A 13,368-nucleotide genomic window follows, 5' to 3' on the forward strand; every position below is an offset into this window, starting at 1 on the left:
AAATAAAATAAGGATCCAATGATGAGATCGTCTCACAAAAATATACCTGAATAAGCATTTTAAGTGAAAATAAAGTGATAAAAAGATTTTTTCTAAATTAACATATGATCCTTTGAAAAACCAAACAACAAAGGAAACAAAAAAAATCTCATGAATCCTGCAATTAAAAGATAATCACAGTTTACATTGAATATATTTTTTCTTGTTTTTTTCCGTAGTTGTTTATGAAAATAGAAAATTTACATAATTAGGTCATATTTTATATATGACATTATATTCTTTGCATTTTTCCTTAGCATTCTATCCACTCACATGATCTCAGTTTATGAAAACATGATTTGTAGTTGGGGGCTAGAACGGAAGCTGCTGCTAAGAGCTAACAGTGTTGGGCGAGCCTACTATATGCGAAGCACTGTCTATATTCCCTGTGTTGTTTCACACAATAATTCTATGAAGCAGGTGATACTCTAGAATTTAGAGATGAAGAAACTAAAACTCAAAGAGGGCATTAACCTTCTCAAGGTCACACAGCAAGCAAGCAGTGGGTCTGTTATTTAATGGTCAAGTCTCCCTGGTTTCCATTTCCACTAAACTCTGTGAAAGGAATAGGTGCAATTTCTAGTTTTAAGGTGGTTTTTTTTTTTTTTTTTTTTTTTGGTTTGTATGTCTCTAGAAGGAGTGATTCTGCACTAAGAGGAAAGGTGTTTTTGCATCACTCTCAACTATGATAACTATAGAGTAGGTGAGAAACTCTTCAAAACAAAAAGACTCATGATCTCTGAATTATTCAAATTGCCGTAATATGCTGAAAGGTTGAATAGGGAATGGGGTTGTGGCACATGTTGAAAAGGTCTGCTTGAAATGTTCATAATGGTTTTTCAGAATCATGACAAATGAAACAACCCAAATGTCCCTCCACTGAGGGACAGATAAACTGTTGTACTTCATATGATGGAATACTCCTCAGCAATTAAAAAAAAAAAAAGCAAACTACTGATACTGATTCATTTGGGTGAGTCTCAAATGCACTATACTAAGTGAAGGATGCCAGACTTGAAAGGCTACATGCTATGTGATGCCATTTATTTGTCATTCTGGGAAAAACAAAACTAGGGAGAGAAATCAGATCAGTGGTTGCCAGGAGCTGTAGATGAGGGAGGGTTTGACTACACAGGGAAATAAGGAAAATTTTGAAAGGTGGGTGATGGAATTGTTCTGTATTTTGATTGTGGTTGTGGATGGATGACTGTATGCATTTGTCAAACTACATGTTACACAATTAAACATTAAAAAGGGCTAATTTTACTGTATTAAATTATACCTTAATACAAATAATGGAGAAAAAAATGTCAGCTTGCTTATTTTAGAAATGGCATAGTAAAAAGAGTACATGAAAAATGTTACTACGTAGAGTTGGTGATATGTAGCATAAGATTTAAAATACAAAGTATTTTAAGAATGTGAATAATAATGATATCCTTTATACAGCTAAATAAGAACTAAATTATCTATAAAAGTAGATTAATGCTTTAGGATCAGAATGGATCATGGATATTGCCAGATACTTGAAGTCATCCAATTCTTCCACTTGCAAATATTTTGCTTATAAATTATTATGACCCACATCAACTATGAATAATACATAAAATAAATACATTGACTCACCTCCTGGGATTCTCTGGAAAATTTTGCTCAAAGTATCTCCAGTTATTATGTTGTAACTTATCATAGCTAAAACATAATTAAAACAATATAGTCACCAAGAAGCTATCGCATATTCCATCTTGAATATTTTGATTTTTTTTTCCTTTTGCATTTAGCACTTTTATTTTTTTCTCCAAGTTTTTATTAAAATTCCAGTTACTTAACATACAGTGTAATATTAGTTTCAGGTTTAGAGTTTAGTGATTCATCACTTCCATACAACATCTGGTGCCCATCACAAGTGCCCTCCTTAATACCCGTTAACTATTTTGAAAGTAATCAGTTATTCCCAACGATTAGCATAATCCTACTTCTTTCAATATATATTGTGATTACAAATATGTATAATTTCAAAAATAACTAGACAGCAAATATATGGGAGAATATCAATTTATATTACAAAAACATTTTCACTTCATGAATTGATTCTTTCCAGAACAACTTTAAATAATAGTGAGTTTCCATTGTCATTTAAAATGTGATTTGTTTTTTCACTAAAGCTCAGTTTCCGCATATGTTTTCAGGAACACATGCATTGCTCAAAGTGAGGAACGATAATAGAAAATTGTGAAGGCTCCCTAATATCCCCTCATTTGAAAAAGTCAGATTTTGGGAAAATACATTCTTAGCCTTCCATGGAGACATAAGGAGCTAATGGTTTGACCAATAGCTTCTGTATTACTGACTTAAAAAATGATGTCAATTTGGTCATTGCTGAATGTTAACAATTTACCTAAGAAGTGCTAGGGGACATGTTCACCATTACAGTACAAATTTTAAATTACATGCTGGCCTTGTACATGGCTTCCACAAACCCTAAGGTTTTCAAAAAAAACCATATTTCAGCCTTGGAAGAAATCTATTGTTTTAACTATTCACTTTTAATCTCCTACTAAAACAACCTTCTTCAGAAATAGTTGTAAGTTTATGAAAGAGTTATGCTTTTCATTTTCACATTCAACTTACCTATAAAAGGATAAAAAAACTGAAGAATAGAGAGGAGGAGGTATCCTGGAAAGCCAAAGGTTTTATTGACCAAAGATTGGTAAGTGTCTGTTCCAGAGAGGGCCCCTCCTTTTATCAATAAAACAAGGGAAAAGTCTGTGGCAAAAACAGCCATTAAGCAAATGTCAGATTACATTTAATATAAAAGTTTTTTTTGTATTTTGACTTAAAGAAAGAGAAACCATGAAGAATTTAATTTAATGCTACAGTCAGTTGGCTTGGCAAGGCTTAGTTTCCTTTCATAAAACATTACCTTTCATGAAACAGTTCTGTTTCCAGTTATATATTTTTCAACTGAGATGCAAATACACTTAACATATCTGTGCAATGAACTGGACAGAAGAAGGTACGCAGACTAGAGCGAAAGCATCAGTTTTTACTTTCCTAACTACTGTAACGACTATTAACAGGAAGCATCTCAACTCTCCAAGCAGCAGAATGTAGGTAATCAGATATTTCATAGACGTTCAATGTGTGAAAACTGAGAATGAAAAGTGATGTGTAAACATTCAGAAAAAAATAAATTGAGGAGAATCAGATCATTTGTTTGATAACAAAGTACAACTAGTAACTTTATTTATAGTTATGGTTAAGAGAAAACTCCAAGAATCTTTTTAATTTACATTTTAAAGATTTAAGCCCTCATTTTAGAGTTGGAATTTAAGACGCAAATATACAGAAATTATATAATTAAGAGTTACTCTCTCCTTTTTTTTTTTTCCACTTAACTCAAATGTTTTTTGAGCACTTAATGAACGACACTGAAGTTGTGCTGGGTACACAGCTATGCACAGTGTGTGATTCTTGTTTTTTCTCTTCTCTCACTCATGCTTCCATCACAGTTGATTTTTTTTATCCTTTAAATAATTTGGAAATGCATTAAAATACAAAGAAGAAAATAGAAATCATTGCAATGTGCTTTCCACCTTGATTCCCTCCCACATCGTTGAATCTTCTTGCAACAAATTCACCAATGAGTTCCAAGTGGATAAATCCAATGGATACCTCCTAAATCTTAATCTAATTTGCTATTTTGGTAGCAGGGTTTTTTGTTTTTGTTTTTTCTGTTTACTATTCTCCTCTTCTTCAATCACCTTCCCCTGGCCTTTGTGACATCAATTTCTTTTGGATTTCCTCCTACCTTTTTGACTAATCATATATAGTTTTTCACCAATTTCTTTTACTCGGTTTAGAACATGAATTCTTGGACTTTTTTCTCACTCTTCAAAATGTCCAACTGTGGGGCGCCTGGGTGGCACAGCGGTTAATCGTCTACCTTCGGCTCAGGGCGTGATCCCGGCGTTATGGGATCGAGTCCCACATCAGGCTCTTCCGCTCTGAGCCTGCTTCTTCCTCTCCCACTCCCCCTGCTTGTGTTCCCTCTCTCACTGGCTGTCTCTCTCTGTCGAATAAATAAATAAAATCTTTAAAAAAAAACAAAAAACAAAAAACAAAAAACAAAATGTCCAACTGTGATCTTATTCATGCCTGCTGCTTTAATTTTCACACAGATGTCATTAATCCCTAAAATTGTATCTTCAACCCAGACTCCTCCAAAACTCCAGATCTCGATATCTAGCTATCTAATAAACATTTTATCTTGGAGATCTCATAGACATCTTGATTTTAAATATCCAAATTCTAATTTATATGTTTGTTCTGGAACCCGCTTCTCCATCTATATTTCTCTAAACTGTGAACAGTACCAACAGAAATTTGAGCATTACCCTAGACTTCTCATTACCCATCACCTGCTACATTCTTTTGGTCACCAAATCCATTAACTATTGCATCATAAATTATTCAATGGTATCCCCTCACTTCTAATCTCTAATCTACTTTATTTTAGGGTTTTATCACTTCTCACCTGATTACTGTGAAAACTCCTCATAGTTCCCTCATCTACCAATCTAGCCCCTTTTCAAAACAATTTTAACATTCCCACCCTACAAAGATTTTCTCGACATCCCTGCTCTACCAGGTGGATTTGACCACAACATAAATCTGATCTTGTCTTCTGCTTAAAATCCTCCAGGGGAATCCTCTAATACTTTTGGATAAAAAAAAAAACCCTTTTCATGAGGCAGAAAAAATTATTTATTAGTTATATGATATTGGGTGGAAGACTTCACTTTCTTGAGTCTCATCTGTAAAGTAAGACAATACACCAAACCTCACAGAAGAGTCTATGAGGATTATGATGTTTACATGTCTACCACAATACCTGGCATGTTATGGAGACTAAATGAATGAGAGCTTGTGCTACTTTTGGCTATTTTCTATAGGTGGAAAAAGCACTGTATCTGGAGTCTGATAATAATAACAATGAGAAGAACCGCAGAAATACTAGCAGATACTTTCACAACACTTTTTGTGTGCCAAGCTTTTTCCTAAATGCTTTATGCATATTAACTCATTTAACCTTCTCAACATCTCTAAGTAGGTGCAATTATTACCCTCCACTCCCCCTTTAATAGATGAGAAAAGCGAGGCACAAAAGGTTAAGCAAATCGCTGAACTTCACAGAGCTAGAAAGGAAGAGTTGGGACTCAGATCCTGGTAGTCTGACTCCAAAGTCCATGCACTCAATCAAAGTTTCAACTCTGTTGCCAGTAAGTGCTGACCTTGAGCAAGTCATTTTAACCTGTTAAAGTCTCAATTTCCTTCTCCATCAAAGTGGAACACTAATAACTACTTCATGGAGTCAGGATTAAGTACAGTGGCTGCATTACCCTCAGCATCAAGCCAGTCCTCAGGAAGTGGTAATGATTATCATTACATGGGAGCCTTCATAAATGCCTCTGCAAACCTCTAACTTCCTCCCTTTCCACTTACAAACATCAACCCTATGCTTAAGCAGACGCAATCACTCACACAGTTCCCTTTTGCATCTCCACATTTCCATCTGCTTAGAACACCCTTCCATTTTCTTTGCTCACTTATAAACAGTCAGTGGAGGTGTCTATTTGTCCCCAAAATATGCCTGCTCCTTTGAGACTGGGTTAAATTCCAGTATCCCTATCATCTTGCCCATATTTCTAATATGGTATTTTTCATAAAGTATTATAATTCTGTTTTTTGTCTGCCTGAGAGTACATTGTGAGCTTCATTCCTCCAGGCAGGAATAATGTTCTTCACTGATACAGCAGCAGCAGTCTCACTAAATATTTGTTGAATGAATCAATATAGCAGGATTGCTAGATGTCTACATATGTGATTAAATTTAATGTGATAAATGGCCTAATGAGTATATTTTTAAATACTCTGTAAGCACAAAGAACATAGCAATTAGTTATATTGCCTTTGTTTAAAACCAGGAAAAACTTCACAGAGGAATAGGCCTTGGATACAGGATTTCACCAGGTAGAGAAGAAAAAGAATGTCAAGCAGGGAGACTATCCATGGGAAGGCAGCATGAAAGCACATTCTACAGGGAATGGAATAGTCTAGAATGACTAAAACATAACTTCTACACATGGTAATGTTGGTGACTATATGAAAGAAGTTAGATTAATTGGAGATGAAATGTAAAGTTCAGATTGTGCCTGAGCTATGAAGGAGTTTGAATGCAATAACTTTTTTTTCTATTGTCATTATACAGTCTTGGAATGCCTTGACTGGGGACATGAGAGAGACCAGACTGAGGTTTTATGAAGGTAATTTTGCAGCAGTATGGAAGACTCATCAGGAAATGGTCAGATGCTAAAGGCAGGAAAACTCAACAGCAACTTATTGACCAATGAAGAGAATGAATGAGGACTTCAGTCACAGAGAGGAGGTAACCAGTTTCATTGATGTTGTGAAGTTTTGGTGAAGAACCGTATGCTTGGGGTGAGAATGCTGATTTTTATAGAAGTTCAAAATACATTGCTTAAAGTTAACAATTTGCCAAGAATTTAGTCAGTAATAAATGTGTTTCCCTACTTGTAACATACAAGCTATAAGTATATATCTTAAGAGCTTTAGGAATCTGGAATATCAATCGCTATAACATTTTGATCTCACTTCAAATATATTGCATGGAAATTTTAGATAAATCCATGAATGAGTCCATGTCATTCAACATAAAAATTTTCTTTTAAATCAGTATGTATGTTTGGACAATAAAAGTTATTACACTCTAATCAACAAATATGAAAATCTTAAAGCAAATTAAAAGAAAGCATTTGTTGTAAATAATTTGTTCTTATTCCCCAACATTTCACAAACATGAAAACAGAACTTAGAAAAACTACCTGCTGAGCTGGACATATCTCACTAGAGGCCTTAAAAAGACAAAAGAATAATTATAAAGAAAAACCCTTGTGCCATTTAAGTGTCAATTTAAAGAAAAATTCAGTATAATACCCTACTTGTAGAGTTTTCTCTTAAAAGCCTAATTAAGAAATAAAGTGAATCATAGTCTATACATTTTTTGCTTCTGGGTGGTCATCCTTTATTCATCAAAATTATTTAAAGATTTTGATCATACAACTGAACTAACAAGAGTAACTATTTCTACAGATTAATAAATTTGCAATATATGACTTTGCAAAGGGCTGCTCACAGGCATTGCTGTTAAGTTTATGCATAGCATTAGTTGAGAAAGTTATTCACATTATGATTAATTTGTGCATAATGTGACTTAATTCACCTCAAGTATTTAATTCTTAGGTGACATATATTTTTAAATTTTTTTCTATCTACTGGTTTACAGTGTGCATAAATGTTTACAGTGTACTTAAATAAGCCATGGTTATTATGCCTGGGTGGAAATTAATTATCTGTCAGTGCTGACTGACTGGGAAACAGGAAATTAAAAACAAGTGTAATCCTTGAATGGGATTTTTTAGTGTGATGAATATTCTCATGAATGGAGTGCAAATTTTAAACACCAGCAACACTGAATAAGCACAATGTTACAGGTCCCACGTTACTATGTTATGGGTCTTAAGCCACAAAGTAAGAGCTGTAGAAGCTCAAAGCAGCCTAGGTTTGGGGAGAACAGGTGGTGAGAAGAAAGGAGGGAGGAAGGCAGTCCTGTGCTTCTGCAGCCCTGACTTTGGTATCTATGGCATGCTTTACTCTCTCTTCCTCAGCCTGAGGGGGGAGAAATGGCAGTTACAGGAGGGTCTTAGAAACCTGAGATTTTTTTTGACGGCATGGCATCTCGGTCAGGGTCTCTGGAAGCAGAGCTGGGTCAGAGATTCTCGGGCGAGGGACTTTGAGGGAGTGCTCTTCAAGAGAATGGGAGTGACAGGATAGGGCAGGGGAAACAGTTCAGCACAGAGGTGGTCTCCGGTGGAGACTTGCTGCACCTGCAACATGCACTGGTCTCTCCGGTTGGGGGTGGGGGTGGGGGTGTGGGTGTGGGGGGCAGGTGTGTGGGTGCTCTCGGGTGCACAGCTTTTGCTTTCCTATCAGTCAGTTATTGGCTGAAGGCTGTGGGGAAATGGTGGCTGGGGATCATAACCTCACAGGAACATGGTGCCACTGAGAGACAGGTCAACACTGAAAAAACAAGGCTGAGGTGTTTTGCATTCCTTGGTAAAAGGGCATCTAAGACCACACATAGTGGCCACCTTCAAAACAGCCACTGCAGGTGGTATCTGTTTGTGATCACTGCCTTTTTCACGGTGATCCCAAGGTAGAGGAAGGACCCTGTGATTGTCATGAGGTGAGCTGGTGGGGTGACAGGGCAGGGATGAGAACAGCAGGAAGAGGAGGTGATTATGAGTTGTAAAACCTGCACTCAGATGGAAGAAAGGCAAAACGTGAGTGTGAGTGAACCCATTACATGAAAAGGGGGAAGCAGAAGAGAAGTGATACAGAAGCACGTTATTGCTGCCCTGAAAGAGAGCGGCAGGCAGGGAGCCTGGGCAGGCACGGGAGAGGTGGGGAGTGGGTGGTGAGCCCTGCTGGTTGAGCACCAGGTCTTTAAGTTCTACCTGCACAAAAATAGCTAGAAAAGGTTGCTCATTCATGTGCACCTGCTTAAGGTTTTTGTGGGAAAGGAAGGTCTGATGTCTACACTTTCAAAGCAGTCTCTTTCAGCCTAATCAGCCTTTAAAATGACTCCCTCATCTACCACTCCCTGCATACAGTGGAAAAGGCGCATGAAAAGGATTTAGGCTTGGTGATATATAATGCTTTTCTAATCTGTTCAGAGGATTAGCAGGAAAAGTAAATCTTCTCAGACATAAATGTCTGAATTCTTTAGGATTATTTGATGCACTCCTTAATTAGAAAATTCAATTATTGTGTGTGTGTGTGTGTGTGTGTGTGTGTGTGTAGTCATCATTGCAAGATTTAAGTTGCAGGAAAAAGCAATTACATAGTATTTTACCTGTAACATATGAAACTCCGAATAAAAGCAATATTCCCAGAGGAAAGCCAGCTTGCTTCATTGAATAAGGCAATCCTGGAAAAATATAAAATTAATCACATTAATAAAACATATAAGAATATAGAAGCTTTCCCCCAATTCCTGTATAAAATAAGCTAAGTAAATTGACATATTTATAGGACATGGTTGTAAACAGTGCCTATGGCTATTCAAATCAAGTGTTAGCATATTAATACTATTTCAGAATAAAATGCAAGCTAAGGACATGTCAAGAGAGCAAGTTTATGAGGTGATGGGATAAGAATAAGAAAGCAGCAAATGAAAAACAGATGCCGGTTCACACAAATAATGTTCACTTCAGGGTGAGGAGGCAATATGACCTTGAATATGTGGAAAGTAATAACCTAAAGCTTCCCTTACATGCTAGCTGGGAAAGCAGAGAGGGTAAGAAGAGCACAAAAGGATTATGGGATATGAGGAAAGACTGACTCTAGAATCAAAGTGGGTAACCAGGAGAGAAAAATGAGAAGGCAAAAGTATTTTTTATTATTTAATAATTTTTAATTTTTTACTATTTATGTATTTTTAGAAAAGATTTATTTATTCATTTGAGAGAGAGAGAGCAAGAACAGGAGCAGGGGAGGGTCAGAGGGAGACAGAGAAACAGACTCCCCGCTGAGCAGGGTGCCCTACCCGGGGCTCAATCCCAGGACCCTGGGACCATGATCTGAGCTGAAAGCAGATGCTTAACCAAGTGAGCCACCAGGGCACACCAAAAGTGTTTTTTAATAAAGCTGAAGGGGTATATAAAAGTATTTCTTATGCATTTTTTTTGGAAATGGCCAATTTTAGATTATGGGCAATAAAATATTAAGAAAAAACATATTTAAAATATATCCACCCAGAATTTTTATTCTCTGGAAAATTTTCCCTTAAAATATCTGCTGAACATAATTAAGAGATGCTTTTTAATGTTGCTGACATGAATCAGCTTAAAGTGTTCACTTCAGGAATTAACTCTGGAATTCTGCCTAGTAGAGCTGTCCACACCTCCCTAGTTCATGGGGGTAGAATTTCAAACAAATCTTTGCCCCTACTTGATTACTTTACCTCACGTACCTTTATTTTATGTGCCATTAAAAAGAACTGCCTATATATGGAAACAGGTAACATCAGGAAACACATCAGCTTGCAAAAGTTGAAAAAAGTAACTCAATTAAGATAAATGTTCAATGATGACTGTAACTAAAATGTCAGAACTTTACAGGAAAAAGTAGTATTTTCAATGCATATTGTAGGATTTTGTTTTGTCCTTGCTTTTTCTTAAATTGGATGTTTTCAAATTAAAAAAAAAAAGGATAATTAGGGGCGCCTGGGTGGCTCAGTTGGTTAAGCATCTGCCTTCAGCTCAGGTCATGATCCAGGGGTCCTGGGATGGAGCCCTGCATCACGTTCCCTGCTCAGTAGGGTGCCTGCTTCTCCACACCCTCTGCCTGCCGCTCCCCCTGCTTGTGCTCTCTCTTTCTCTCAAATAAATAAATAAAATATTAAAAAAAATAATCAGCACTGAAAAAATAATTGTCTTAATTACTATAAGGCAACACACTTTATTTTGTCAGAATTTTCCCCTTGGTTCAAACTGGGAAAATATAAGCCTCTCATTTTTTCAATTCTGATTATTTGACTCCTTTGTTAAAAAAAATCTATGCATTCTGATTTAACCAATATCTACTTGTTGATTAAATGATACTTAAAATTAATGTATTATAATAAGTTCGTACCTTAAAATTAAAACTGTTTAGATAGGTAAGGAAATACTGTATGATTTCATTTTTCACAAGATTGTTGTTTTCACATTAAACTTATATACCTTCAATATTTCCAAATATCTGGAGATTAACACTCTAGAAGGTCATAGAAAGGTGGTTTAAGTAATGGTGGACACTTCAGGAAGATGTATTAGGTAGCATTATCAATTGACCATATAGCCTATACAAATAAATTCAACATATCCCATATTCAGTTCCACCTTAATCTACCAGATATGAAGGACGCTCTTAAATGAAGAAAAAGTCTGAATCACAACCCCATCTTCAGCATAAAAGACACTCTTGTGATGCACATAGTTACATTGGAAAAAAAGGAAGGTTTTTATGGGGAAAAAATTACCAGTTTTATTATTTAAGATTTTTTTCCTTAAAAATAATCAAGACTAGCAACATGGTAAGAGTTTTAAATTTCGTCTTTTCACTTAAAATTTAAAACAAAACAAAGCAACACTTACCTATTATACCAGATCCTATAATCGAGTTGACAACATTAAAAACAGCTGTGAACTGACGGTAAGTTTTCCCTTTGTGCTTATGTTCAGAAACGAGGGTTTCTCTGTCATCTAGATTGCTCTATTTTAATATATAAAATGGCAATTAAGTATTCACTAGGTCAAAAAATTAGAAAAGTGTCAGACAAATATTCAATGCAGGACACCAACACGACATTAGTAGTAATAATTAGTAATGTCAGTAACGATAAGAAAATAATGATTAGTACAATACAATAAAGAGTAACAATAACAGGTAATTCAACAGAGCATTGTAAACAAACTCCATTCTAAAATGCCCCAATTACAGCTGCGCCAAATTCAAGGATTGCTGCGTGGAATCCCAGAATACAGGATTCGGATTTTGTGAGATTAAAGGGTTTATATTGAAAAGTGCCTGCCAAGAAAAAAAAAAAAAGTCAGATGGAGGCAAAACTTTTTCTCCTGGAGAACTTCCCGCTGTGCTAAACCAAGACCCCAGATGAAGTGTGCGGCTCTCTATTGCAAGGTGAACGACTGGAAAGGACCTGGCTTCACAAGCTGCCCAGCTTTACCTGTGGCGGGATGACGGGCCCCTGCGCCTGGTAGCCCATGGCTGTTTCAGAGTCTTCAGCACGTGGAAGGCTCGAGGGCCTCGGTATCCCACACAAGCCTGCCCAGCCTCCTCCGCGACCTTGCACAGCTGGAGTCCGCGCGCGGCGGGAGAGGGGAGCGAGCGGTCCCGCGGTCGCCCCTGGCCCCACCTCCTCAGATCCGCGGGGAAGCGGGCTGCAGCCCAGAGCTCACTTGGCTGCAGCAGCCCGGAGCGCTTTCCTCCAGGAGCTTGCCCAGCCAATGCACCTTCCTTCTACGCCTGGATGCTACAGGATGTTTCTGATCTGGGCAGCCCTCTCTCCCTGCACCCTCCTTTTCCACCCCACCTCCAGTTGGAAACTACAGTGTGTTCCACCCTGCTCTGCCCTGCCCTGCCCAGATTGTAAAAAGAGTCACGGTGCTTTCATTTTAGTCCATTCCAAAGTTAGCTGCTCTTTGGCTGGAGTCTGATGCCCAGGTAAGAACGCAGTAGGACCGGGGCTTCCCTGGAGTATCGTTTCTATTACCACCTCCTCCTGCTTCCTGCACATCTTCTGTGTCAGAGATGCTAGATGAAAATATAGAACTCTTATTTTAAATGGAAAACAAAGCAAGCAAACCAAGCAAACCAAATCTTTTCTAGAGTTTTAGCAAAGTTGATTACTGAGCATGCTTTGGTTAAATGTTCCTTGATGACTTTTCAGAAAAGGAGATTTAAAGAGTGGAAAAGGAGCTGGATTGATGATGGATTCAGGTAGTGAATCTTAAAAGCAAGGAGGAGGGAAGTGTAAGGGGGATGGGAAAGGGAAGGCACCTAGAGTGTCTGAGGTAGAAAGAGTCTTCAGTGATCACCTGTTCACCCTTCTTATATTACAGATGAGGAAACTGGCCTATGGAATATTCAATCACAAAGAGAATACATACAGAAAGGTTTCAAGGATAGTAAGAGTGGTAATAGAATACTGTACTTATCAAATACTTATTAAAGAAGTTCTTTTATTTTAAATTATGAAACATTTTTTAAATGAAAAAAGCTAAAGAGAATGATAAAATAAGCTCTATATCAAATTAACAAATGTTAACATAAAAAAGATTTTATTTATTTCAGAGAGAGAGAGAGAACATGGGGGGGGTGGAAGGGCAGAGGGAGAGAGAAAAACTGCCTCCCTGCTGAGCTCGGAGCCCCCTCCAGGATCCATCTGAACCCTGGGATCAGGACCTGAGCCTAAGGCTGATGCTTAACTGTCTGAGTCACCCAGGTGCCCCACAAATGTTAACATTTTTAAAAAAGATTTTTTAAAATTTATTTATTAGAGAGAGAGAGCGAGCGCTTGAGCAAGGGGGGAAGAGGGAGACAATCTCCAGCAGACTCCATGCTGAGCAGAGAGCCCTTCCGGGGCTTGGATCCCAGGACCCAGAGATGATGACCTGATCGGAAATC

The 13,368-nt window shown here is 37.3% G+C and overlaps 1 protein-coding gene across 1 annotated transcript in view; it reads right to left on the minus strand.

Annotated features, from left to right (window-relative positions):
* The window catches only part of SLC38A11 (solute carrier family 38 member 11), a 60,889-nt gene extending 48,696 nt beyond the window's left edge, over positions 1–12,193 (minus strand). Inside the window, exons 1-5 of the mRNA XM_026492656.3 lie at positions 11,909–12,193; positions 11,319–11,436; positions 9,035–9,109; positions 2,671–2,805; positions 1,666–1,731 (exon numbers count right to left, since the gene is read on the minus strand). Coding sequence (XP_026348441.1) covers positions 1,666–1,731; positions 2,671–2,805; positions 9,035–9,109; positions 11,319–11,436; positions 11,909–11,947 — 433 coding nt within the window. The 5' untranslated portion in view covers positions 11,948–12,193. The remainder of the gene's footprint in view (positions 1–1,665; positions 1,732–2,670; positions 2,806–9,034; positions 9,110–11,318; positions 11,437–11,908) is intronic.
* Positions 12,194–13,368: the final 1,175 nt, after the last annotated feature.

Source organism: Ursus arctos, unplaced genomic scaffold (assembly GCF_023065955.2).
Source record: "Ursus arctos isolate Adak ecotype North America unplaced genomic scaffold, UrsArc2.0 scaffold_1, whole genome shotgun sequence".
NCBI classification, from domain to species: domain Eukaryota; kingdom Metazoa; phylum Chordata; class Mammalia; order Carnivora; family Ursidae; genus Ursus; species Ursus arctos.